The sequence below is a fragment of the Mercenaria mercenaria genome, chromosome 17 (genome assembly GCF_021730395.1).
Source record: "Mercenaria mercenaria strain notata chromosome 17, MADL_Memer_1, whole genome shotgun sequence".
In the NCBI taxonomy this organism is placed as follows: Eukaryota; Metazoa; Mollusca; class Bivalvia; order Venerida; family Veneridae; genus Mercenaria; species Mercenaria mercenaria.
The window spans coordinates 4,808,556-4,835,057 of record NC_069377.1 but is presented as its reverse complement, the minus strand read 5'-3'; the positions used below and the strand labels follow the sequence as shown (position 1 = coordinate 4,835,057).

General features: G+C 33.7%; 1 protein-coding gene and 1 long non-coding RNA gene across 2 annotated transcripts; one reads left to right on the top strand and one right to left on the bottom strand.

Annotated features, from left to right (window-relative positions):
- Positions 1-1,679: 1,679 nt before the first annotated feature.
- On the bottom strand, positions 1,680-4,817 carry LOC123536507 (uncharacterized). Its single transcript, XR_006683348.2, has 2 exons — positions 2,780-4,817; positions 1,680-2,138 (listed from the first exon to the last, which is right to left on the bottom strand). It is a non-coding gene; the product is annotated as an uncharacterized LOC123536507 (long non-coding RNA).
- A 2,984-nt stretch (positions 4,818-7,801) lies between these two features.
- LOC123536167 (cholesterol 7-desaturase nvd 1-like) lies at positions 7,802-24,013 on the top strand. Its single transcript, XM_045319106.2, has 3 exons — positions 7,802-7,960; positions 16,320-16,526; positions 17,109-24,013. The coding sequence occupies exons 1-3, from the start codon at positions 7,915-7,917 to the stop codon at positions 17,342-17,344; spliced, it is 489 nt and encodes a 162-aa protein (XP_045175041.1). The 5' UTR covers positions 7,802-7,914; the 3' UTR covers positions 17,345-24,013.
- Positions 24,014-26,502: the final 2,489 nt, after the last annotated feature.

The following is a 26,502-nucleotide window of genomic DNA, read 5'->3' as shown; positions in this document are numbered from 1 at the left end:
ATTCTGTCTCAATAAAAACGAATTTTAACTTTTTGGTTATTTTAAAAGTAGTTATCTTAGTAACACATGTATGCTCACAAAAATACTGAAATAGATAAAAAGCCACTTCTTAGTCACCACCTCAAAAATATTATAACGAGAACGAATAACTAATGTTAAAATGGCGGCATCTTGGTTGAGCGGTATCGGTTGTCTGCTTTGAATGACATACTTCTCACAATTATGTGCTTAAAGCCCCTTTTGGAAGCTAGATGTCTAGGTCTTTCATATGAAGAGAGGACCTCCATGGCCAAGTGGTTATGGCCAATGACTTCGAATCAAATGCCTCTCAGCTTGTGAGTGTGAAACCTTGCTTTTCGTATAGACTTTTCATGTGAGAAAGCCATCCACCCAAGTTCCCGCCCGTGATTGAAATAATGTCCAGAGGAGCACTTTGGGATCTTACCCATTATCGATAGTTGGAAAGCCGCCATAATATTATGACCTATCATTGTGTCGGCGTGCCTTTAAACAATCAACCCCATCCAGCTGGCTTGCAGAAGGTAAGTTGTTCTGCACAGATGTCAACCCGTGTCTGAATTAATGTCCGGAGTACTTCCTTCACCAAATTGCCGTTAGACTCAAGTATCAAGGGGATAATGAAATGACGTTGTTTTCATTGTACAGCTTGTTTTTTTTTTCAACTTCAATTTAACTTTCTGTCAATAAAATCTACGAAACCGAGTAGAGTAATGGCATTCTATTCAAGGAACATATGTCTATGGGCTATGTAAATAATTAAAAAATTGGGGAAATAGTGTTTCATGGCAGGGAATTGTTAATAACCACCGTGTGCGATACGGACTATAATATTATGTATGGCGATACAGCAACTCGTTCACACATTTTCGGCGATATTTTTTCTATCAAAAATGCATCAAATATGGGTACTTCGAAAATGGGCAGTAGTATAAACTTCGAAAATGGGCAGTGGTATAAACTTATTGACAAAGGATTTCTGCGAGATATCCTGATAAATAACCAAATATAGTGCAGAAAAGATCTAGTAAACCGTTCGAATTGAAATTATGGAGAAAATCATCTTACATTCTTTCTGATCTTTTTATCAATACCTAACACTTCTTTTTATTCACTTTACCATTTTAATATCATATAAACATATTCTAGTTCAAACTCGGTGGAAACAAGTATGTTGGAAAAATTTCACCCAAACTGTGACAAAAACAAATTTTTAGAACGGTTATGCAGTGAAGTTTTACAATTTCTGAACTTTCAGGATTATACTAGAGCTCAGCCATCCTCCAAGTCAGCGTTGTTCAAATTTTAATCCAATGGATAATGTTTGAAATATTTCCATCATGAACACATCACTAAATTGGGTGGAAATAGCGCTAAATTTGTTATTACCCGCATAACCAGGCCCTTTCATCAATGCAATTAGTTGATTAAGATTTTTAGCAACTCGCTCCTACGGGATATAAATCCTCCATTCCCGCGTTGAGCTAAACCCATCAGCATTTAAGCCACTGCGCACGTATGGATTTCTACGCATTAATTAATACTTTTTGTCACAGTACCAATGGATGTACCTTTCGGAAGAGAATAATTCTTCTGTACACAGAGGAATTTAAGTCAGCGTCTGCTACTGCAGAAGACTTAACCAGTTAAACCAACTCGAATTCTTCACAAACTCAACATTTTATTTAGGAAGAGCACGATTTATTTTGAACACGTTAAATGTGAAAATGAATATGAATATAAAAAACAAATTTCGTGAGAGATCAAAGAACAACTTCTTTGAAAAAAGTGATAAGTCTAAAGGGACAAATCAAAAAATTGTTGAAAGCACGATTTATGACAAAATGTGAATCATTTCCCTTCACCTGATCAACGTCCTCTTCGGCTGAAAGATTCTACTGTCAGCGGACCTAGGGACTTTAAACTGACTAGTATTAAACTAATTAACACAGATCAATATCAGTTTATTGGATCACATTCAGTTAATTACAGCTTTGTCCCAATTTTATTTTCCCCAAATGTTCTGGTTGTAAACAGCATATATCACAGTTCAAAATCATAATCCAATGGTCGTCCGTCCGTATCGATGTCTAGAAAATTCCTATGATCACTTCTATGGTCTGAAAAAGAGAATGAATAACAATTATTTAACACATCGATAAAACAACAAAGCAAAGTGAAACGGCGATTATTCATTAATGACAAAATGCATACATGTATACAATCAGACAAACTGAATCAAGGACTTATTTAACTTGTGCTTATTACCTCGACATAGAGGAATGTACAAAATGCATTACTGCTGAAATGAATTTACGAAACAGTGACCTACTTTATAGGCTTATTACGACTTGAAACCTAAAAGTACTATAATTTTTACCATATTGTGAAAGAACATACTACAGATAATTCGCTTACTTTTGAGGACCCCTCTCTCGTGAAGAGACTTGAAATCCTTTGAATTTAATGTAAATTAAAGCTTCCGTATTTATTTTATAAAGTACAGTAGATCTATATAACTCTTTTTTTTTTAATCTATTTGACCTTAATTTAGTGGTGATCTAAATAATAAGATAAAGCTTCCGGAAAGCTCGAAAGCATTGATTTACATGTACCCCAGTTCCGACGCATGCAACCACGCCCGAGATGAAATTCTCGTGGGCCGCTCCTCGTTTCATTTATTACTGTTTACCAATGCTAAAACTCACGAATTTTAACACAAATTCAGAAAAAAAAACTGTTAATGATATACTGTACTTACATATTACGTCTTTTTATTATTTGCTGCATTGTTCACCAGCTTTTGCACGTTTTTTCTAGTGTGTCCAGCGGGGTCCTCGTGGTGGTTTAGCGCGGCCTCCTTTTTTGACCGCCCCTTTCCGCTGTGTCCAGAATGTACGAACTTTTCCTGGTCTATGTTGTAGTCTTCGTACTCATCCATATATTCTTTATCCGCTTCCTTTGCGTCTGCTGACATTTTTACGCTTGTTTGACACTTTATTCTTGCTATGCGACAGCTGCCACGTCTAATGTATATACATGTATATTTGTTTACAGTTATACATGTCATGTGACAGATATTCATGAAAGACAGGTTTTGATTGGTTGAATATCTCCTTACATGCACTATATTTAACGCCGATTAGGCATTTGACCTACATTAAGGCTAGCGAGTTCATACGAGGTCATGACCGGTGTATGACCACCAATTTTATTCCTTATTTCTTTTCATTACTGAATTTCCAATATAAACAAAATGTTAGACCAAATATATCCAGACAGAAAACAATACAATGACTACAATATTATAAACACTTAAGGCAGCCACTAGATCTTTAATAAAATTGGGTTATCTATGGTGGCATAAAACTGTCACCACTTAACAGTTAGTTTTCATGAATGCTTGAATCGCGTAATTAAAAGAAGTCTACGTGTTCGTAAACGAGGATTGCATGAAAACAAGATATATATCATAAATGCTACACGAAATTATGCTGGTTCGTGCCGCGGGAAGTCTGAAGTGAAACCATTAAGGGGGCAAGGGACAGTAAATTTGAAAATTCCACAAATCTGCGCTGATACCAGTGCGAAAAAAATCATAAAAAATCCAGTTTTGAAAAATTCCAGGAAAGTGTTGAGCGGATGTATTGCATATACTTAGCATTTCATCGTGTGACATTATCAGCCTGCTGATTCCGTTGTTTCTATTATTAAAACGAGTAAAACGACGGTTACAGGACACTAAATTTTCAGGCAAAATAGTGGCCCGAAATGCACAATTTGCGCGACCTGTACTTAATTACCTGCAAATGACTGACCTAAAACATATGTATATTTTTAAAGCATGTGACCAGACGAAAATAATGATGGGAAGAAAAGTGCCTCATAACCGTTTACTTTTCCCGCAAATTTGAGCTGAATCTGGATGGATGGATGACCGTTTCCATTTCGTCTGACTTCCGTTACCTCAGGTAAGATTTTAGACCCAGCCGTTTACACGGCGCTAAGAAAATCGATATAAGCATATATTTATTTTACACAATCATTACTCGTACGCAGAAATCCTTAGTTCTATAAACATCATAAATAACCAATTGAATATAAATGCCTTTAAAGTACATCTGTCGATTTTATTTAGAAAACCTATCCGGGCCAAATGCGTAACTGGCCCCTGCCACTTAAGGAGGTAGGTTACCTTAATATTTGTTTGTGCGCATGCCCAACCGGAAGCTAAAGTGAGGATTTACGGCAACGTTTACGACAAACTAAATGTGTTTGTTTATTTATTTTTCTGGGAAAAATCATTGACCTGTGTCTGATCTGATGCTTAATGGTTTAATATTGCTGAAATAATGAATAAATTACCACAGAAACGCTACAAAACATTGTTGCCTTAAAATGACGTCATCGGCGTCATGACGTTACATGCCAGTTACCGTACAAAACTAATAGTTTTTATCTTGAAAGTACGTAATTCTGAGCATTTTTTTTTATCTGAACTATTTTCAAACAGCAATTATTAACCTAAATATTTTTGTCAGTCTTTGCGCTGAATAATGATCAATATTTTGCGGCTTTTGTGTAGTTATATTGAAATGTTATGAGGAATGTAAGAAAATGGATGATGGTAACTGACGTTATTGGGAATATAACAGGGTGAAAGGTTACTTATTACGGCCATTTTCAAATAAAAATTGGGACATTTGATTTATAATACCTTTTTTCCGTCCCCATTGATAATTTGGTACTGATATACTTAAACTATGCTCTAAAATTGTTCAAATTTTAGTAGAAAATAGTGATTTCTTGAACTGAATTAATGTTACCATGGAAACGAATCCCGTAACTTATAAATCGAAATGTAAAATTCAAAGACGTTGGCACTGATCTATTAAAGGAATACAACTGCAGCTTTTTATCTGTATTTCAACACTAGCCATGCGAATAATAATTGCAAGCACAATGATTTTTCTATACTATACCGAAGATGCCAGATGAGGAGTACTGCTGTAAGTATTTTAAGCTTTGAAATTTGTTTAAATAAATGCAAATAATACGAACATATTACTTACTTTAGAAATAAAATATTTTGAAGCTACATTAAACAAGAAAAGTAATTTTATTAAAACTTTTTTCAAAGAAATTACGATAAAAACAAGATAAAAGATATTTTAAACGTCTCTGTTGTCATGGTTACTTTAAACGTTAAGATAAATATGGTATCATTTAAAGTGTTGAGCATTCTGCTAATAATATTACCATAATATTTCATGTTAATTATTAACAGAATGACACTGAAACCGTCGAAAAACCCGTTATCATACAGGTTGTTTAAACATAATCAAAGTACTGATAGTACAGTATGAGAGAAAATGCGTTACCATGAAAACACGATCCCCGCTACATATACATTTTAAGCTTATTTTGAAATATTTCCAGGAAATTTTCGACAATTGAGATTATCTTTTCAAGATATTTTTAAGTATCGCGATAGTTACGTAGCTATCTCGTGGCAAAAAAAATATGTCACAATAATCTTGCTTATCTGTTTTCATGATATCTTTTATAGTTTTTATGAAAACATTCGCTATTTTCGCGAATGTTTTCATGAAAACTAATGGTGATGGCAGTCTTAAGCCACCATAGTTGTTATAACAGTTATCTGTAATTTGTATTCGACTCGAGTTGATTCGTCGTGCCTGGATCCCACGAACTGCTTGCACCGAGTGTAATCCGGCCTGGTAAAATATATCAAAGAGAGCCGAATACATCATTGCAGATCAAGGAACTGTTTAAATGACCCTTATACATATACCTAATTCTCGTGTTATATCGGTCAATATTGACTACAATTTTAGATAAATAAGACTGAAAACTCGTTTGAAACAGTGAACTTTGTGAAACACGGAAAGTTGAGACGACATCATTACGTCCTTGCAGAATGAATATTTTCCGTATCCAGTAGGAGTTGAAAACGGTGTTTCAAAGTCAATAGTAAAATGCAGTGTCCGAGACAGAAAGTTCGTAGGTATATAGTAAAGAATGTTATGTCACACACTTTTTGATTTTTCCTGTTAGAGAAGTCTCATAGAATGCCACCCTTTCTGGAGATTTTCTCAGAGAAATTGTATTTAAAGTTGACAAAAATTGCCCTATCTTATACATTTAGAAATAAATAATAATGTATTTAAATCTAGTCTGAGTAAAATTTACGACAGAACGCTTGTTTCCCTGTTCAATATATATGTGAAGATTACTAAAGGACTAGAATTAAATGCAGTTTACGAAGTATGTGTATGCTGTAAACATGTAATATTATATGTTACTGCATATTTGGTGTTCAACCCTTTTACAGTTGGACTCTATGTTTTCCACTTTGACTCTGTCTAATGGAATATGTAGACAAGCTGTTCTTGACTCCAAACAGGACTGAGCAGTTTTTGGTAATTGTTTTCTTGATTGTTTCGTCAGGCCTTTAATGGTGTTTCTGTTCTGCAAAGGCATTTAGCACATGTGTTTTTTAGTTCTTAAGGTTTGCTTTCTTTCTGCTCAGATCAGATTTGCGCAAATCAAAATATTACTTGTTCATTTGTACTCTCCGTTAAGTAACAATGGAAGCGGAATGACATTTTTTTCAAGTTCCATTTTGACGTCTGAATTCAAACAGTGTTCGGCTATATATTATTTCCTAAATAGTATTCTTGCTTTATAATGTGAACTCAAAAGCAGATGTTAACCGTTTATAGGTCAGAGACTACAATTCAAAAATGTACAGTGAACTTACTGGCACAGTGAGAATGAGATAAGAGTATACCTGGGAATAAGGTAATGTTTGTCCATTCTGATTGGTCAGTCATGTAAACAAACGTAAGAAGTGATTTGTTTTCAAAATGGAATATTTTTACTGCATTTACAGTGTTTCAATATATATTTTGACAAAAATTGACACATTTTATGTGTATTGAAAAAACGTTTTATCAAATGAATTTCTCCCACCATGCCAACGATGCACACAGGGGGTAATCTCATTCACACGAAAATTACTTTTAAAAAGTATCGCTATTCATATTTTGTCCGATATTTTTGTGGAACTAAGATAGTTCTTGCAAAAAATGTGATTGGATAATACATGTCTCGATTTATGGAAGCCCGTACACGCCATAATGTTATAATGGAAGTCTATGGGAAAACAATTGATGTTCTCTAACTTCTATCTTCTTCATCATCATTACAATCGTCATCATCAGTAATTATCTAACTCTAAAAGAGTATTGTACTCGCGATTTTGTGAACCTTAAAAAAATCACTAATGAGTGACCTTCTATCGAATTCCATCGAGCTCCTGCCCACATTATCCTCCCTCTACCCCCATTTTTACTAGTTTTGTTCTATCTCTTTATAAATATTGTTTCTTAGAAATAAACCAATTACCCGCTGTCCAAATTCCCCCCCCCCCCCCACACACACACCACCTCTGCCCATATTATTTACTACTTCTTGATTTCTTTGTATTGTCTGTTAATATCCTTTGTCATCATTGCCCTCATCCCCTCCTCTACACACACATTACCCGTCCATATTTATTGTGGAAATTTGTCAGGAAACACTAGCCCTGTTTAAAAATAAATTTACAGATATTTTCCTTGCATTATTCTCTATCAAAACTGTTCAAGCAAAAGTTGGACGTGAAATGAGTCGGTTTCGCATGAAGAATTCTATGTCCTCTTTTAGAGGTATTTAACCTTATATAATTTTCACTTAATTTAAAATATACGATTACAGGAAGTAAGAAATGTAAACAAATGATGGCGGGAGATGGACGGGAGTATAGAATTTATTAAACTTTTACCAATTGTACATGCGTTTTGTGTATGATGTGTGTTATAATGGTACAGTATGGATCAGCTGATATTTCTCCCAGTCCAAAACCTGCGATTTAAAGGTTAGCGGCCCATAATCTTAAGGTTCTGTTCAGTGTTTAAAAAAAATTGAACTGTTGAAACCAAAGGGGTCCGGCACATGAGTGGATTAAGTTTAATGGCTTATATTTGAGTCCTAGGGCCATAATTATGTAAAAAATCATACTAATATAACTACTCCCTAGACAAGGGTTTTTACCCCGCAGAAGCTATGTTTTCAACTACTTTCTTTACATGGCCAGGAAAAAAATATCAGCTATTTTCCCATTCAAACATTGCATTCAGTTATTCAAATGAATCAACTTTTAAAATTACCTCAACATATTTTCATATATTTATCTGTTTTTCGACAATTCGACATCATACCGAACAATACACAGAGCGAATCCGAAGTCTAACAACAAGCAAGTGTCACATAGCCTAATTGACACCATGTCTTACAATATACAATAGATTATAGGCAGTGGCTAGGTAGCCGGTTCCGGCTACCTAGACCTTTAGTCTACGTAGCCGGTTCCGGCTACCTAGACTAAAGGTCTAGGTAGCCGGCTCTATATACATATCGTATATGAAACATGTAAGTAAAGGTAGCCGGCTTTAATAAACTGTATCTATAAAGGATTATAAGGATCATTATATTAGTTAAATAAAATACATTTCTTGTGATTTATTGTTTATTATTTGTGTTAAATACCTGTTAATTTGCCGTATTTACGCACTTATATCATATCGGCGGAAATTTTGTTATGTTAGAATGTACTCAATACATATTCAAGATACAATGATTAAATCTTTTAAAGAAAACAAAACAAACAGTTAAGAAAAGATAAAACAAAGAGTATCATCGTACATAAAATGATGTGATTCTACTGAACATAATGGCGTTTGATCATTTCCTATGCCTTTTTTAAGTGAAAATTTTAAGTGATCATCTCTTTCGCACTTCTATGTGCGTCTTTAATTAATTAACTAATTGCTTATTAATTTCTTCGCCGGTTTGTCTATAAGTCAATGATCTTGATTGGTTCTAATTGTTTGTTTGAACATTTATTCTAAGGTAGCGTGATAAATGTGAAATGTATAATTACATGTACATATCAAAAGACTAAATTCTAAAGGATCGCCGGCAATTGAAATCATCTATCAATTTTTAATATTTATTTTTTTCAATTTACAACAAACTACAAAATTTTATTAAAAAGTTTACTTTTAATTAATAAACATGCCATTTAAACACGCCGACGACGATAACGACACTTTGATCATTTAATGATAAACATAACATAATATGGGCCGATATTATACGAGTGCGTAAATACGGCGAAATAAACAGGTAAATCACATATTTTTAGTAAATAATAAGTCACAAAATTGTAATTCATTTAACTTATATAATGATCCTTTATAACAAAGTTTATTAAAGCCGGCTACTTTGACTTCTGTGTTCATATATGATATGTACATATATAATAGAACCGGCTACCTAGACCTTTAGTCTAGGTACATTTTTGTAGCCGGAACCGGCTATGTAGACTTTTGGTCTAGGTAGCCGGAACCGGCTACCTAGCCACTGCCTAGATTATATGTTGCAGGCCTGTCCATCTAGTTACTAATTAGCTGTCATGATCAATAATCCCATTGTATTAATGAGATGCTTGAACATGGTAACTTTATCTAAAAAATTAGTTATGCAATCAAAGTATTTAAATGACCAGTATTGACCACTATATGTGTTGATCAAGGATACTGTGTAGGACCAAAATTTGAAATCACGTGTATTTGCTAAAATATTTAATGTAAAAAAAGTAATACGACTGCCACATTTTCCTTACAGATATGAAATATGATAATTATTTTTTTCCCGTTTTTAACAGAACAGTACTCATATATTCTTATATTTTGAGTAACGGGGATTTCGTGTTTGATATTTTACAACTGGAAGGAATGTCGTTCATAGAAAAGAAAAGAGCAGTTTGTGAATAACAAAAATCATATTCTGTATTCTGTAAAGCAAATACTTTATGTGTGCGTCAAAATCGCTTACGAAAATAACATTAAATGCGAAAATAAACAATGTGTTGTTTAATTTCCTATTGGTTTCTTTACATTTTCGCCGAAATTAATGATAATGTTGACACATGTTTATAAATATCCGATGTCACCTCAATCACTTAATTGATTGTTAATTGCAATGCCCACTGCAGATAAATATACACGTGCTGTATATCAACAAACAATTAATCAAGGTGAGATAATCCAATCAAAAGATCACGTTTTTCCGTTTTTCTGATTATGATTTTAAATATCAATGTAATGAAGATGGTGACATCTTAAATTTCTTTGAGTTACATTATAATTATTTATATTTGGTTGAAAAAAATAAAGAGGTATTAAAGATGTTACTTTATTAAAGTTATTTTCATAATTAAAATCGGCGAAATCGGCCCATGATTTAATTTTTTTTTATTTATTTTTTTTATTTTTAGCTCACCTGTCACAAAGTGACAAGGTGAGCTTTTGTGATCGCGCAGCGTCTGTCGTCAGTCCGTGCGTGCGTGCGTAAACTTTTGCTTGTGACCACTCTAGAGGTCACATTTTTCATGGGGTCTTTATGAAAATTGGTCAGAATGTTCACCTTGATGATATCTAGGTCAAGTTCGAAACTGGGTCATGTGCAGTCAAAAACTAGGTCAGTAGGTCTAAAAATAGAAAAACCTTGTGACTTCTCTAGAGGCCATATTTTTCACAAGATCTACATGAAAATTAGTCAGAATGTTCATCTTGATGATATCTAGATCAAGTTTGAAACTGGGTCACGTGCCATGAAAAACTAGGTCAGTAGGTCAAATAATAGAAAAACCTTGTGACCTCTCTAAAGGCCATATTTTTCATGGGATCTCTATGAAAGTTGGATTGAATATTCATCTTGATGATATCTAGGTCAAGTTCGAAACAGGGTCATGTGCGGACAAAAACTAGGTCAGTAGGTCTAAAAAAAGAAAAACCTTGTGACCTCTCTAGAGGCCATACTTGTGAATGGATCTCCATAATAATTGGTCAGAATGTTAATCTTGATGATATCTAGATCAAGTTCGAAAGTGGGTCAGGTGCCTTCAAACAGTAGGTCAGTAGGTCAAATAATGAAAAAATGTTGTGACCTCTCTAGAGGCCATATTTTTCATGGGATCTGTATGAAAGTTGGTCTGAATGTTTATCTTGATGATATATAGGTCAAGCTTGAAACTGGGTCAACTGCGATCAAAAACTAGGTCAGTAGGTCTTGAAATAGAAAAGCCTTGTGACCTCTCTAGAGGCCATACCCTTGAATGGATCTTCATGAAAATTGGTCAGAATGTTCACCTTGATGATATCTAGTTCAAGTTTGAAACTGGGTCACGTGCCTTAAAAAACTAGGTCAGTAGGTCAAATAATAAAAAAACCTTGTGACCTCTCTAGAGGCCATACTTTTCATGGGATCTGTATGAAAGTTGGTCTAAATGTTCATCTTGATGATGTCTAGGTCAAGTTTGAAACTGGGTCAACTGCGGTCAAAAACTAGGTCAGTAGGTCTAAAATTAGAACAATCTTTTGACCTCTCTAGAGGCCATATTTTTCAATGGATCTTCATGAAAATTGATCTGAGTGTTCACCTTGATGATATCTATGTCACTTTCGAAACTGGGTCACGTGCGGTCAAAAACTAGGCCAGTAGGTATAAAAATAGAAAAACCTTGTGACCTCTCTAGAGGCCATATTTTTCATGAGATCTTCATGAAAATTAGTGAGAATGTTCACCTTGATGATATCTAGGTAAAGTTCAAAACAGGATCACGTACCTTCAAAAACTAGGTCAATAGGCCAAATAATAGAAAAACCTTGTGACCTCTTTAGAGACCATATTTTTCAATGGATCTTCATGAAAATTGGTCAGAATTTTTATCTTAATAATATCTAGGTCAAGTTCAAAACTGGGTCACATGAGCTCAAAAACTAGGTCACTATGTCAAATAATAGAAAAAAACGACGTCATACTCAAAACTGGGTCATGTGGGAAGAGGTGAGCGATTCAGGACCATCATGGTCCTCTTGTTTTAATATAGCCGTGTACTAAAATAGTCTTTACGATGATTTGAAAATATAAATAAGCACTAGGGGTGGGCGATATACCGCGGTAGACCGGTTATTGCGATGTTTTTTCCGACGATACGATATTGCGATATGATTTTCGAATACCGGTTATTTTATAACATTAAGTAACACTAACGTAAACCAAGAAGATTCACAAAAAAAAATCCTTTTCTTGACAGCACGATTCAACTTTGTTTTCATTTTTCTCCTTTCATTTCCGGTGCAGGTAGCAAACTGGTTTACAGCTATTTTACGGACCCAATTCCACATAATAAAACCAATAAGAAAATTTAGATAAATATAATTTCGTATTTGTCAGCGACTCATTAGTAATATTTCTACCAACTAGAATTTATTATTCATACAACAGCTATACCACTTTCCTCGTTTATAATCGGTGAATTGAGCAACCTGTGTTATATGATTGTATCCGTAAACCGAATGTAGTGCCGCACAATAAACTAAATAATATTTTGACGCAGTCTACTTTCGCTTTTGAATATCCGGTAATCGGCGTCATAGCATGATAGCAACATGTCGGACTTCGAGATTGTTGAAAATAAAGGCAAAATCATCAACAGTTAATAGTATTTGTGTATGAAAATTGACAATACTCCCCATAATCTAGTCAAAACTTTTTATTTTTTTGTTTACTGGTATTTTTATTTATTGAGAAGGTGGAGCAAACACTCGTGTTGTTGATACTAGTCATTTTACTCATTTTTAATTGAATAAATTTGAAAAAAACAGTATGATTCATCATGTTTTTGTTCATTAAATAACTGGTACAATATATCCCAGTATATTGCAATATCCACATACAATATTGCAATATATCGCAATACCAATTTTCTTGCAATACCCACCCCTAATAAGAACCAAGTATGAAAGTATGTTATATGAAGGTTATTTTAAGATACACAATTTAGATAATCAGAACGATTTGTTCTTAAATTATTTACGTAATAAACGCGGCTGATACATAAATCCCGTTATTTTTTCGTTAATAAAAAAAATATATAAATGATGATTATTTCGTTGTTGTTAGATAAAAATCACTCATTTTCATATGAAGGCAGGTACTTATATAGTCTTTAAGAAACTAGAAAAAGAATTTTAGAAAATAAAGAAATTTAGACAAATATGGCTCATTTTCGTAAAAAAAATTCTTATTTTCACGAAAATAACGTATTTTAACTTTTTAATTGCTAATTAAGCGTTATTACATTTTGAAATTGCTCAATTATCTATAGATTAAAGCTTAATTATAATAATGACGGCATTCTTAGATGTTTTCAGGCATATCATTGAATGGGGTCGAAATGACCAAGGAGTTGGGGTTGAAATGTCTTGGGGTCGAATTGTCTCTTGGGGTTGAAATGTCTTGGGGTCGAAATGTCTTGCTAGCGTTGAAACTGCCCTCGGGTGAATTTTAGTTTTATGTTTATACGCCTTGTAGGCCTTAGGTTTTCATTATGTATACCAAACTGTTCAAAAAAAGTAAAAGTGTGTTTGAACTTGAAGAGAGGTTGTTCAGTTTGGAATATCGATAATAGATTTTCTCTTGAATCACAGATCTGTACTTTTGCTGCCCACATTCATAATTTTTGTAGAAAATTCAAAACTATTCTGACATTATATCTACAATTATTGTGTATCTAACATATTTCTTTATGAACTCCCAATGCTGAAAATGTTATAAAACATGTACATTTCAAAACAATGACAAAATGATAGTGAAAGTATTTAACAGAGCTGTCAAAATGACACAATACTGCTATATTAAAGAAAATATACATGTTAACATTATTTTGTTTCTGGGAGTACCTAGATAAATATGTTACACATACAACCAAAGGCAAAACAAAATTAAAGAATGCAGGGAGCTCCCTAGACTTTAAAAGTCAAGAGTCAATGACCCTTGAGGCCAAAATTTCAAGAGTCAAAATGAAATTCTCAAGAGAGTGTCCAGATTTCAAGAGTCAACCACTGTGAACGCATTGTATTGTGTTTCATATTACAAACATATACGTACATACATAGTACCATATACAGGGCTTTTTCTGGGGCTTTGGGGGAAAAGGCCCCTGTTCAAATTAGGAATATTTTACATGGTAAATTGTCAAAGTTGGGAAAATTATGGACAAATCAAGCAAGTTTTTAACATTTAATTATATTAGTTATAAACTTTAGTTTCAAATTTTACTGGTAGACATTCAAATGAATTATAACACACGGTCAGTTGAAGACCTATGGTCAGAATTCAAAGAGGTACTATCTGAAGGTATGAATCTATTCATTCCAACCAAGAGAATAGGTTCAAGACCCCAACTACCATGGATTACCCAAAGCATTAAACATCAAATTAGAAAACGAAATAAGACGTTCCAAAAAGTCAAAAATAACACTAATCCAAAGGTCAAACAACATTACATAAATTTTAAAAATCTTGTTAGGAAAAATATCAGACAAGCCCATGACAGCTACATAGATTATGTCCTTGAATGTCAAGATGATCCGGATAACCAACAAACAGGTCTCGCAAGAAACTTTTCTCCCTTGCCAAAAATGCCAAGCAGGATTCCCAAGGTATTTCTCCTCTTCTAGAAAAAGGTCAACTTCATACTGATGACAAAAAGGCCAATATCCTCAATCGTCAATTCCAATCTGTATTCACCCCTATGTCACCTCTCAAATTAGGCCAACTCTGTAAAATGAAAGTGCAGTCTCTACTCTCTATACCAACTGACTACCAGCCAAAATATCCCCTAATGCCAAAGGTCACTATCAGCATAAATGGTGTTCAGAAACTCCTCTCTTCCCTTAAAATAGACAAAGCATGTGGTCCCGATGGTCTAAAGCTGATCCTTCCTAAAAATCTTAGTGAACAAACCTCACCACTACTTCTAGTCACTAAGCTCTTCCAAAGGTCCCTTGACACAGGCACTATACCAGCTGACTGGTCCAAGGCCAGTGTGACTGTCACTCTTCTATTTAAGAAGGATGACAAAAGCAATCCTGCAAATTACTGGCCTATTTCCCTAACTTGTATTCTTTTTAAGTTACTGGAACACATTATAGCCTCTAACATTACCAAGCATTTCCAGGTTAACAATATCCCCTATGACCTACAGCATGGGTTCAGAGAGAAAAGGTCGTGCGAAACTCTGGAACTTGTAGAAGATCTGTCTCGAAACGTAATTCAAGGTCACCAGACGGACTTAATCCTTCTTGACTTCTCTAAAGCATTTGACAAGGTTACCATCTGAAACTTCTGTACAAACTTCATCAACATGGTGTTCAGGGCACCACGTTGCTATGGGTCAAGTCTTTCTTGTTTGGCAGGCGCCAATCGGTCCTTCTAAATGGTGAAGCATCAGATGAAGTTCCACTATATATAGTTTGTTTGTTTTGGGTTTAACACCATTTTTCAACAGTTTTCAGGTATGTAATTTACAATGTAATGGCAGACAGTTAACCTAACAAGTGTTCCAGAATTCTGTACCAGTACAAACCTTTTCTGCACAAGTAACTGCCAACTTCCCCACATGAATCAGAGGTGGAGGACGAATGATTTTAAACATAATGTCTTTTATCAAATTGTCACGGAGAACATACTCCCCGCACAGGGATCAAACTCATGACCCCTTGATCAGTAGATCTGCGCTCTACATGTAATATGTCACCAAATGTGTCTGTTACAGTGGATATGCATGTTTTGTTTATAATCCTATAGGAATTGCAATGATTTTATTATTAAAACACAAAATTAATATTTACAAAATATGGGAGGTACCCTGTATGCTGCTTTATTACTGCATGAAAAATACTTAGACTGGATGTGAAAATATATCCACTCAAATTGCTGCTCTTAAAAGAGATGATTCCCTGGGATAATCAAAAACATTTAAACCTACAATTAACTTTAACTGAAAAACAAAATTTTAGGCTATTGTCATGCCCAGCTATTAATTAACCTTTAGTCTGCTGGCGGCAAGTGTCAGATTTTGCCTTTGCGACTGGTGCAGACCAAGATCAGCCTGCACATCCATGCAGCCTGATCATGGTCTGCACTGTTCACTATTCAGTCAGTAAATTTTCAGTGAACACCCCTTCAAATGATAAGTGGTGCTGCCAAAATTGAATGATGGACCAGTCTATTTTAGAAATTTAGCAGGGTAAGGGTTAAATACATGTTGTTGGTCAATTTGATGACGTCGCGCAAGCTCTTAATAGTTTACTGTTTTCTTGCAGATCTGTATGACTGGTCTATACCTGTAGAAAGGTGCAAATCAAACAAGGTAATTTTGACCCCGCCAGCTTCGCCGAGGAAGAATGGTGTGGTTATTCCACACAAAGAAAAAGAACATGGGACTTTGACACAAGCCAATGAGCAGGATTTAGCATTATTTCGTTACAAGACCAGAGTTTATGCTGTGAGAGAGGAGTGTCCTCATGCAGGTGCTACATGTTCTTTAAAATTTTGATTTTTTTTTCACAGTATTAATCCACTAGCAAAATGCGAGTACATTTAATAGGTAAATTATGACTAGCTTTTGTTTGCGAGTGGAAACAACAACAATTTATTTTTTCGACTTTTGGCTTCGGTCTGCTATAAAAACACATTATAAATTTCTAAAATGAACTGGTCCATCATTCAGTTTAAGCAGTACAATTATTATTAGAAGGGGTGTTCACTAAAATTTACTGGCTAAATAGCTGCACTGGTCACAAAGGCAGAATCACTTGCTGGTAGCAGGCTAAAGGTTAATTACATTGGGATATTTCATCTATAAATGATTATAGATACAGTAACACTAGCAAATTTCATGTGACTGCAGGAAATTTTGGCAAAAAAAATAGCTTGTTATTTATGATTATAACATTTCTATCAAAAATGGTTTATCAAAATTGCGAGTTAAGTTGAAATTTTGTGAGTTGAAATAGCTTCTTAAACTGTTGTTGTGCAAAAAACAAGAATGAAATTCTTCCTATGGTTTTTAATCACCTGTTAAAATGTCTTTGGCTTTTATGTATTTCCAGGAGGTCCTCTTCACTTGGGTGATATAGAAGAGCTTGGGGATGAAACACTGGTTGTAAAATGTCCCTGGCATGGATGGAAGATTGACCTTGAATCAGGATGTGTCAAGTTCCCAAAAGGTCATGACCTTCAGTCAACTGTGGTTTATCCTGTAAAGGTCACAGATGATGGTCAACTGTACATAGGCTTTGACAGTCTGTATGGAGGTTATTTTAGAGCGGAGGATTGTGATTTTTAATTTATTTTATTAATGCTAAATACATTTTGTGTTAGATTTGTATGGACTATATTTGCACAATTGTTATCCTTACCAGTATTGTAATTTTTATTTTAATTTGTTTTTTTTGGTTTTTGTGGCTGAGATATTTATAAGTCAGGGAAATTTGTAGATTTAAGAAGCTTAAGTGATAAATTACTATGAAAATGGCGAGTTAAAGTATTTTTTGTTGGAAAAAAATGGCGAGTTAAAGATAAATTATTCTGAATATTTTTTGTTGAAGAAAAATGGCGAGTTAAAGGTGAATCATTATGAATATTTTTTGTTGGAGAAAATGGCGAGTTTAAGATAAATTATTCAGAATATTTTTTGTTGAAGAAAAATGGCGAGTTAAAGATGAATTATTCTGAACATTTTTTGTTGAAAAAATGGCAAGTTAAAGATAAATTATTCAGAATATTTTTTGTTGAAGAAAAATGGCGAGTTAAAGGTGAATCATTATGAATATTTTTTTTTGTTGGAAAAAATGGTGAGTTAAAGATGAATTATTCTGAATATTTTTTGTTGGAGAAAATGGCGAGTTTAAGATAAATTATTCAGAATATTTTTTGTTGAAGAAAAATGGCGAGTTAAAGATGAATTATTCTGAACATTTTTTGTTGAAAAAATGGCAAGTTAAAGATAAATTATTCAGAATATTTTTTGTTGAAGAAAAATGGCGAGTTAAAGGTGAATCATTATGAATATTTTTTTTGTTGGAAAAAATGGTGAGTTAAAGATGAATTATTCTGAATATTTTTTGTTGGAGAAAATGGCGAGTTTAAGATAAATTATTCAGAATATTTTTTGTTGAAGAAAAATGGCGAGTTAAAGATGAATTATTCTGAACATTTTTTGTTGAAAAAATGGCAAGTTAAAGATAAATTATTCAGAATATTTTTTGTTGAAGAAAAATGGCGAGTTAAAGGTGAATCATTATGAATATTTTTTTTTGTTGGAAAAAAAATGGTGAGTTAAAGATGAATTATTCTGAATATTTTTTGTTGGAAAAAATGGCGAGTTTAAGATGAATTATTCTTAATATTTTTTGTTTGAAAAAAATGGCGAGTTAAAGATGAATTATTCTGAACATTTTTTGTTGAAAAAATGGCGAGTTAAAGATGAATTATTCTGAACATTTTTTGTTGAAAAAATGGCAAGTTAAAGATAAATTATTCAGAATATTTTTTGTTGAAGAAAAATGGCGAGTTAAAGGTGAATCATTATGAATATTTTTTTTGTTGGAAAAAAAATGGTGAGTTAAAGATGAATTATTCTGAATATTTTTTGTTGGAAAAAATGGCGAGTTTAAGATGAATTATTCTTAATATTTTTTGTTTGAAAAAAATGGCGAGTTAAAGATGAATTATTCTGAACATTTTTTGTTGAAAAAATGGCGAGTTAAAGATGAATTATTCTGAACATTTTTTGTTGAAAAAATGGCAAGTTAAAGATAAATTATTCAGAATATTTTTTGTTGAAGAAAAATGGCGAGTTAAAGATGAATTATTCTGAACATTTTTTGTTGAAAAAATGGCAAGTTAAAGATGAATTATTCAAAATATATTTTTTGTTGCAGAAAAATGGCGAGTTAAAGGTGAATCATTATGAATATTTTTTTTTTGTTGGAAAAAAAATGGTGAGTTAAAGATGAATTATTCTGAATATTTTTTGTTGGAGAAAATGGCGAGTTTAAGATGAATTATTCTGAATATTTTTTGTTGGAAAAAATGGCGAGTTTAAGATGAATTATTCTTAATATTTTTTGTTTGAAAAAAATGGCGAGTTAAAGGTGAATCATTATGAATAATATTTTTTGTTGGAAAAAAATGGCGAGTTAAAGATGAATTATTCTGAACATTTTTTGTTGAAAAAATGGCGAGTTAAAGATAAATTATTCAGAATACTTTTTGTTGAAGAAAACTGGCGAGTTAAAGGTGAATCATTATGAATATTTTTTTTTGTTGGAAAAAAATGGTGAGTTAAAGATAAATTATTCTGAATATTTTTTGTTGGAAAAAAATGGCAAATTAAAGATGAATTATTCTGAATATTTTTTGTTGGAAAAAATGGCGAGTTAAAGGTAAATTATTATGAATATTTTTTGTTGAAAAAAATGGCGAGTAAAAGGTAAATTATTATGAATATTTTTTGTTGAAGAAAAATGGCAAGTTAAAGATGAATCATTATGAATATTTTTTTTGTTGGAAAAAATAGTGAGTTAAAGTGAATTATTATGCACATTTTTTGTTGGAAAAAAATGGTGAGTTAAATATCAATTATTATGACTATTTTCTATAGGAAAAAAATGGCGAGTTAAAGGTAAATTATTATGACTATTTTTTACAGGAAAAAGGTGCCAGTTTAAAATAAATTATCATGAATATTTTTTATAGGAAAAAGAGTGGTTAGTTTGTGATGTAGCTATAGTATACACTTACTGAATTCTTGCCAGTTAATAGTCAAAACTGTTGCCCAAGGTCTGAAAGCCCAAGGGCCAAAAGTTTTGATTATTAAACAACAAGCTATTCAGTAAGTGTTTATTACATGACATTACTGTTTTATTTTTTAATTTTTGATTTTATTATGTTGAATACAACCTGGTCATGAAGCACAAACTTTGTACCGGAAATTTATATAAGGAATTATGTAACCATACTTATACTTGTATGTATGTTTATGTAAATTTTTGTTAAGGTTTTGGGTTGTTGTGTTTCAGCTGTCTTAGATTTTAGCGATTCTTTATACTTTTCTATAATTTTTAATGCTTTTCAAATAGAATTGAAAGATATTTTATCTATATATCTTAAATAGGACAGCAAAACAGGCCTTTAAAGGTGATGAGTGTAAGGTGAATGATGCTTGTAATTTCCTTGTAGCTTACCTGATGATTTTACAAATTATTTAATGTATAATCAAAGCTTCCTGACCTTTTATGGCCCAGATGTCAAATACCTGGAGGTATGTGTTTGAACTGTCCATTGTTCTGTCTGTCACACTTTCTTTTGTACTAAACTTCTGCAGTTTTCATCCTACTCTAATGAAGTATACATCAGCATGAAGGATTTCTCTCTCTGTGATTTGGGGGCTTTATCTCACCCTGTCCCTCTGGTCAGGTACTAGTAGAGGATGAATTTCGCTCCCTGTGTGGCTGGGTTTGTGCTATGTAAAGCGCCTTTGAACGTGTTTATCATGAAAAGGGCACTATATAAATCTGGTATGATAATAATGAAGTGAACATATGGGTCTTGTCAGGATTCCATGTCTGAATGTAAAGACAGTCCAGATACGCACCTATTCTTGGCTCTACAATATTGCAGCTGCATTTATCCCTTGTGTACTCAACTCACCCTACAGTTTTCATCCAGTTCAATTGAAACATCAGCATCAAGTGAATATGCACATTTTCCTGCATTTAATCTTATAGTCAGCCCCTTTCTGACTGTGTTTTATTGTAGGAAGCATTATCAGGGGTCATGTGTCAGTGTTAACATTATTCTTGATGTTGAAAAATATTTTAGATTTTAATTCACAACAGACAGTTTCTACAGTTCTAATTTTTACAAAGATGCACCTTTTATCTTCAGTTAACTTTGTGCAGATATCTTATGCAGCAGTAACTTATCATTTCATGAGAATTTTACTAATATTCACCTGTATGTACAGACCAAATTTCAATAATAATCTCTGTATATGTTTGTAGTTGTGATAATTTTTGAGTTTGAATTTTTCTTGACTCACAAATAGTCATGTGACTTGATACAAAGAGAAACTGATGCTTCGTAGAGGAAAAAATAGATTTATTTTTGTCGAACAGGGTTTAATTTACACATTGATATTTCTAGATAAATTTTCTATTTAACAGATTATTATTAAACTTTTACATGTTATTAGTGATATTTTTACAGTTATTAGAAGCTAATTGGTCAATGAAAAGGTAAAAATTTGTTGATAGTTTCTATTATTGATATTATTTTGTTCTTTAAAATTAATGATATAAATCAGTTAAGAATTGCTTTAAAATACAATAATGGAGTAATTATTTTTTGGAGTGTTCAAAAGTTACAGATATTTAAATTGTCTAGTCAATAAGTTGTTGGTATTATAAAAATTCATGTTGTTTGAAAAGATATTGTTGAACTTGTACAAATGGATTATAATGACATAAGGGAAGGGACTTCATTAGAGTGAAATAACAAATGTAGTTTAACTTTAAGGGAGATAAAGCAGTGTAGACCAAAAACTAGTAGTGTTATTAGCCGGTAGATCTCCCCTGTTGTTTTAGGGGTCAGTAGCCAAAGGTCAAGACTACAGTGACCTTGAGACTGGAAACAGTTTTCAGTCAGTAAGTGTAGAATACAGTGTAGTTAGTAGAAAGGTCAGTTATTTTGGGGGTCAGTAGATGAGCCACCCAGGGCCAGTTGGGCCTCTTGTTAATTGTAAAATTTTTGTTGCCCTTGGGGGCTTACAGTTGAAAAAGTTCTGGTTGTTGGCTGATAAAGTTTGGAGCAGTTCTATTTACCAATTTATGTAACAATACTGATTAAGTTTGAATTACCTCAAAAAATAAGTGTCTAAAATGTTACAACTTAGGGCAAACTTTTATAGTGGATCTGTTAAGCATTATCTTTATTATGTATAGGGCAGATATATGAAAAATCAAAAATTTGAAATTCAGAAAATAGGTAGAGCTATTGCATTTGGCCATTCAGAGGGGTCCGCATATGTCTGAGTTTTGATTTGATTTGATTCAGTTCTTGTAACCATGACATACTATGATGATCTGACTTGCAACTGCACTGGTTCCATAACCATATTTTCCAACTTCACAAAGTTGTGTCCCTGTTTTGACAGCAATTTTTGGTAAAGTTTTTGTACGTAAGCTGGGTCTCTTCAGCTACCACTTGTGGGAATGGATTGGAACATCCTACACTTGTTCTCTCAATCTGTGATGGTCTGACATGCAGTACAAAGGTTTGGTAACTCTTAGCAATTTATGATTGAATTTTTCTGTGTTAGCTGATACCTCAGTAGTCACTGGAAGGAATGAATTGAAACTTAACACTCTTGTTACCTGTGATGTGCACTACACTGGTTCCATAACTCGTGCATTGCAACTGCATTTTGCTTTTTCAAAGTTCAGTGTGCAGGCTGATCTTAGTCTGCACTGTTCGCTATTCAGTCAATAAATTTTCAGTGAACACCCCTTTGAATAATAAATGGTATTGTCCAAATGGAATGATGGATCAGTCCATTTTAGAAATTCAAGCTAAAGGTCAATTTAATGTAAATGTATATGATGGTCATTGTAGTTTTAGTTTGCTGAAAAGTATATGTTATTAGATTAGCCAATGTTATTGGGTGGTGGGCATCAAACTCACCATGTTCGCTTATGTTGAGGGTTTGGCTACAAATTTGTCCTGTCCACTAGTATTTGGGATGGGCTTCAAACCCATCATGTCTGTTCATGGGTTGTGGGAGTCAAACACTTCATGTCTGCTTATCTTAGGTTGTGGATGTCAAACCATTCATGTCCACTTATGTTGGGTGGTGGGTATGACACTTAAGTCTGCTCATGATTGGTTGTGGGTGTGAAATTTGTCATCTTCACCTATAGCAAGCTTATATCAATACCAAGGCTGGGATGGCATATAGAGTCATTGGGTCAAGGTCATTCAGATTTAAAGACGGAAAAAAAAAGTGCCTTCTCAATACCTTGACCTTTGATTGATATATTTAGATGAAACTTGGTCTAGAGGTAGCTTATATTGAGAACAACGTGAAGATTGCATATTAGTTATGTTAGGTCAAGGTCAGTGTTACGAAAGATAGAGAAACAATGTTTCCTCAGTTACTAAAGTTAGGTATAAGAAAAGAAAATCAGTAACACTTGAGTCTGTAGGAAGTTTATATGAATACCATTGTTAGGCCTGTTGGTGCAAGGTGAGACAACTTTTACTTTAACCTTTAGCCTGCTGGCGGCAAGTGTTTCTGTCTTTGAAACCAGTGCAGACCAAGATCAGCCTGCACATTTGTTCACTCTGTTCACTATTCAGTCAGTAAATATTCAGTGAACACCCCTTACAAAAATAAATGGTATTGCCTAAATTGAATGATGGACCAGTCCATTTTAGAAATTTAGCAGGCTGAAGGTTAAAGGAAAAGAATAAAATTAATCAAATTACACTAACATTTACTTAAATATTTATTGCAAAGGATGTCATTAGGTCTAAATCACTTTTTTAAAAGTAGAAAAAGTTTGTTTGCCACTAGTTTTGGAAAAGAGTCATCAGGAAGTAGAGGTTTTTTTCTTCTTTTAAATGGTTTTGCGGATTTTCATAGAATTCTCACTTTTCTTGTTTTATAGTTTTATAGGGCAAATATGTTATTTTTAAAATCATGTATAAACAAATTGTCAGACGAGTTGCAGTTCTGTACTATTTTAGGGCAAAATTAATGTGTTCAAGTTTGAAAAAAAGTTAATTGTGTCATTTTAACTCTATACATTGGATATTTTTGTTAAAAGTTACAGAATACATTTTTTATGAGCAGCTCCTATTTTATTGTTACTTTATTTTGTACTGTTTCTTTTAGGGCAATCATTTTAAAACAGAAAACATTATAATTTTCTATTAAATATTCAAGATACCATTTTTTGTCATTCTTTTGTGTTCCCTTTAGAAGGGGCCATCACGGTGGTGGTTATGGTTGTGGACTTGGACTGGCGTGCCCTTTGCTGCTGTGGGTTTAAAACCTGGCTTGGGGTGTACAATTCAGGCCTCCTAGTGAAACCTTTAAAACCTTTAAAAACCTTTAATTTCAGAGCAAACCTTTAAAACCTTTAAATCTTCTGAAAAAACCTTTAAAACAGCCAAATAGCCTGTAATTTTCACTCAAAACCTATATTTTTGTTCAGACGGCTTGCCGTGCCAGTTTAAAGCAAGTAATGGTTATACTACTGTATTTCTTCCCCCCTTTTAAGTGTTGTTATTAGGATACTGCTTGTGTATCTTTCATCTTGAGTTTTTCAGAATGCTGTTGTGTTCACCAGACCACATACATGTAGTAAATACCTACATGTATATATATTATGTGTTTTCAACGAGAATTCCGACAAACGTAGCCTTTATTTACTCTTTATTTTTTAGCTCACCTATCACAAAGTGACAAGGTGAGCTTTTGTGATCGCGCGGTGTCCGTCGTCCGTCCGTCCGTGTGTGCGTGCGTCCGTCCGTAAACTTTTGCTTGTGACCACTCTAGAGGTCACATTTTTCATGGGAACTTTATGAAAGTTGGTCAGAATGTTCATCTTGATGATATCTAGGTCAAGTTCGAAACCGGGTCACGTGCCATCAAAAACTAGGTCAGTAGGTCTAAAAATAGAAAAACCTTGTGACCTCTCTAGAGGCCATATATTTCACAAGATCTTCATGAAAATTCTCAGAATGTTCACCTTGATGATATCTAGGTCAAGTTCGAAACTGGGTCACGTGCCATTAAAAACTAGGTCAGAAGGTCTAAAAATAGAAAAACCTTGTGACCCCTCTAGAGGCCATATATTTCAAAAGATCTTCATGAAAATTGGTCAGAACATTCACCTTGATGATATCTAGATCAAGTTCAAAACTGGGTCACGTGCCTTCAAAAACTAGGTCAGTAGGTCAAATAATAGAAAAACTTTGTGACCTCTCTAGAGGCCATATTTTTCATGGGATCTGTATGAAAATTGGTCTGAATGTTCATCTTGATGATATCTAGGCCAAGTTCGAAACTGGGTCGCGTGCGGACAAAAACTAGGTCAGTAGGTCTAAAAATAGAAAAACCTTGTGACCTCTCTAGAGGCCATATATTTCATGAGATCTTCATGAAAATTGGTCAGAATGTTCATCTTAATGATATCTAGGTCAAGTTCGAAAGTGGGTCACACACTATCAAAAACTAGGTCAGTAGGTCAAATAATAGAAAAACCTTGTGACCTCTCTAGAGGCCATATTTTTCATGGGATCTGTTTGAAAGTTGGTCTGAATGTTCATCTTGATGATATCTAGGTCAAGCTCGAAAGTGGGTCACGTGCCATCAAAAACTAGGTCAGTAGGTCAAATAATAGAAAAACCTTGTGACCTCTCTAAAGGCCATATTTTTTATGGGATCTGTATGAAAATTGGTCTGAATGTTCATCTTGATGATATCTAGGCCAAGTTCGAAACAGTGTCATGTGCGGTCAAAAACTAGGTCAGTAGGTCTAAAAATAGAAAAACCTTGTGACCTCTCTAGAGGCCATACTTGTGAATGGATCTCCATAAAAATTGGTCAGAATGTTTACCTTGATGATATCTAGGTAAAATTTGAAGCTGGGTCACGTGCCGTAAAAAACTAGGTCAGTAGGTCAAATAATAAAAAACTTTGTGACCTCTCTAGAGGCAACACTTTTCATGGGATCTGTATGAAAGTTGGTCTGAATGTTCATCTTGATGATATCTAGGTCAAGTTTGAAACTGGGTCAACTGCGGTCAAAAACTAGGTCAGTAGGTCTAAAATTATTAAGATCTTTTGACCTCTGTAGAGGCCATATTTTTCAATGGATCTTCATGAAAATTGATCTGAATGTTCACCTTGATGATATCTAGGTCAGTTTCGAAACTGGGTCACGTGCGGTCAAAAACTAGGCCAGTAGGTATAAAAATAGAAAAACCTTGTGACCTCTCTAAAGACCATGTTTTTCATGAGATCTTCATGAAAATTAATGAGAATGTTCACCTTGATGATATCTAGGTAAAGTTCAAAACAGGGTCACGTACCTTCGAAAACTAGGTCAATAGGTCAAATAATAGAAAAACCTTGTGACCTCTCAACGGATCTTCATGAAAATTTGTCAGAATTTTTATCTTGATAATATCTAGGTCAGGTTCAAAACTGGGTCACACGAGCTCAAAAACTAGGTCACTATGTCAAATAATAGAAAAAAAACGACTTCATACTCAAAACTGGGTCATGTGGGAGGAGGTGAGCGATTCAGGACCATCATGGTCCTCTTGTTAATATTTTACTCTAAAAGGCCTTTATTTCCATAGATTGGAGCCTTTATAAAAACCTTTATTTTTGTTCAGGCCTGCTAGGAGGCCTGACAATTCCTACCTGCA

What these genes read in the sequence shown, in the direction of transcription:
- LOC123536167 (XM_045319106.2), top strand. Translation starts at nt 7,915, where the DNA reads ATGGATCAGCTGATATTTCTCCCAGTCCAAAACCTGCGATTTAAAG. An exon ending in CCAAAACCTGCGATTTAAAG is followed by an intron (nt 7,961 to 16,319) that starts GTTAGCGGCCCA and finishes GTTTTCTTGCAG; the next exon opens with ATCTGTATGACTGGTCTATA. An exon ending in AGAGGAGTGTCCTCATGCAG is followed by an intron (nt 16,527 to 17,108) that starts GTGCTACATGTT and finishes ATGTATTTCCAG; the next exon opens with GAGGTCCTCTTCACTTGGGT.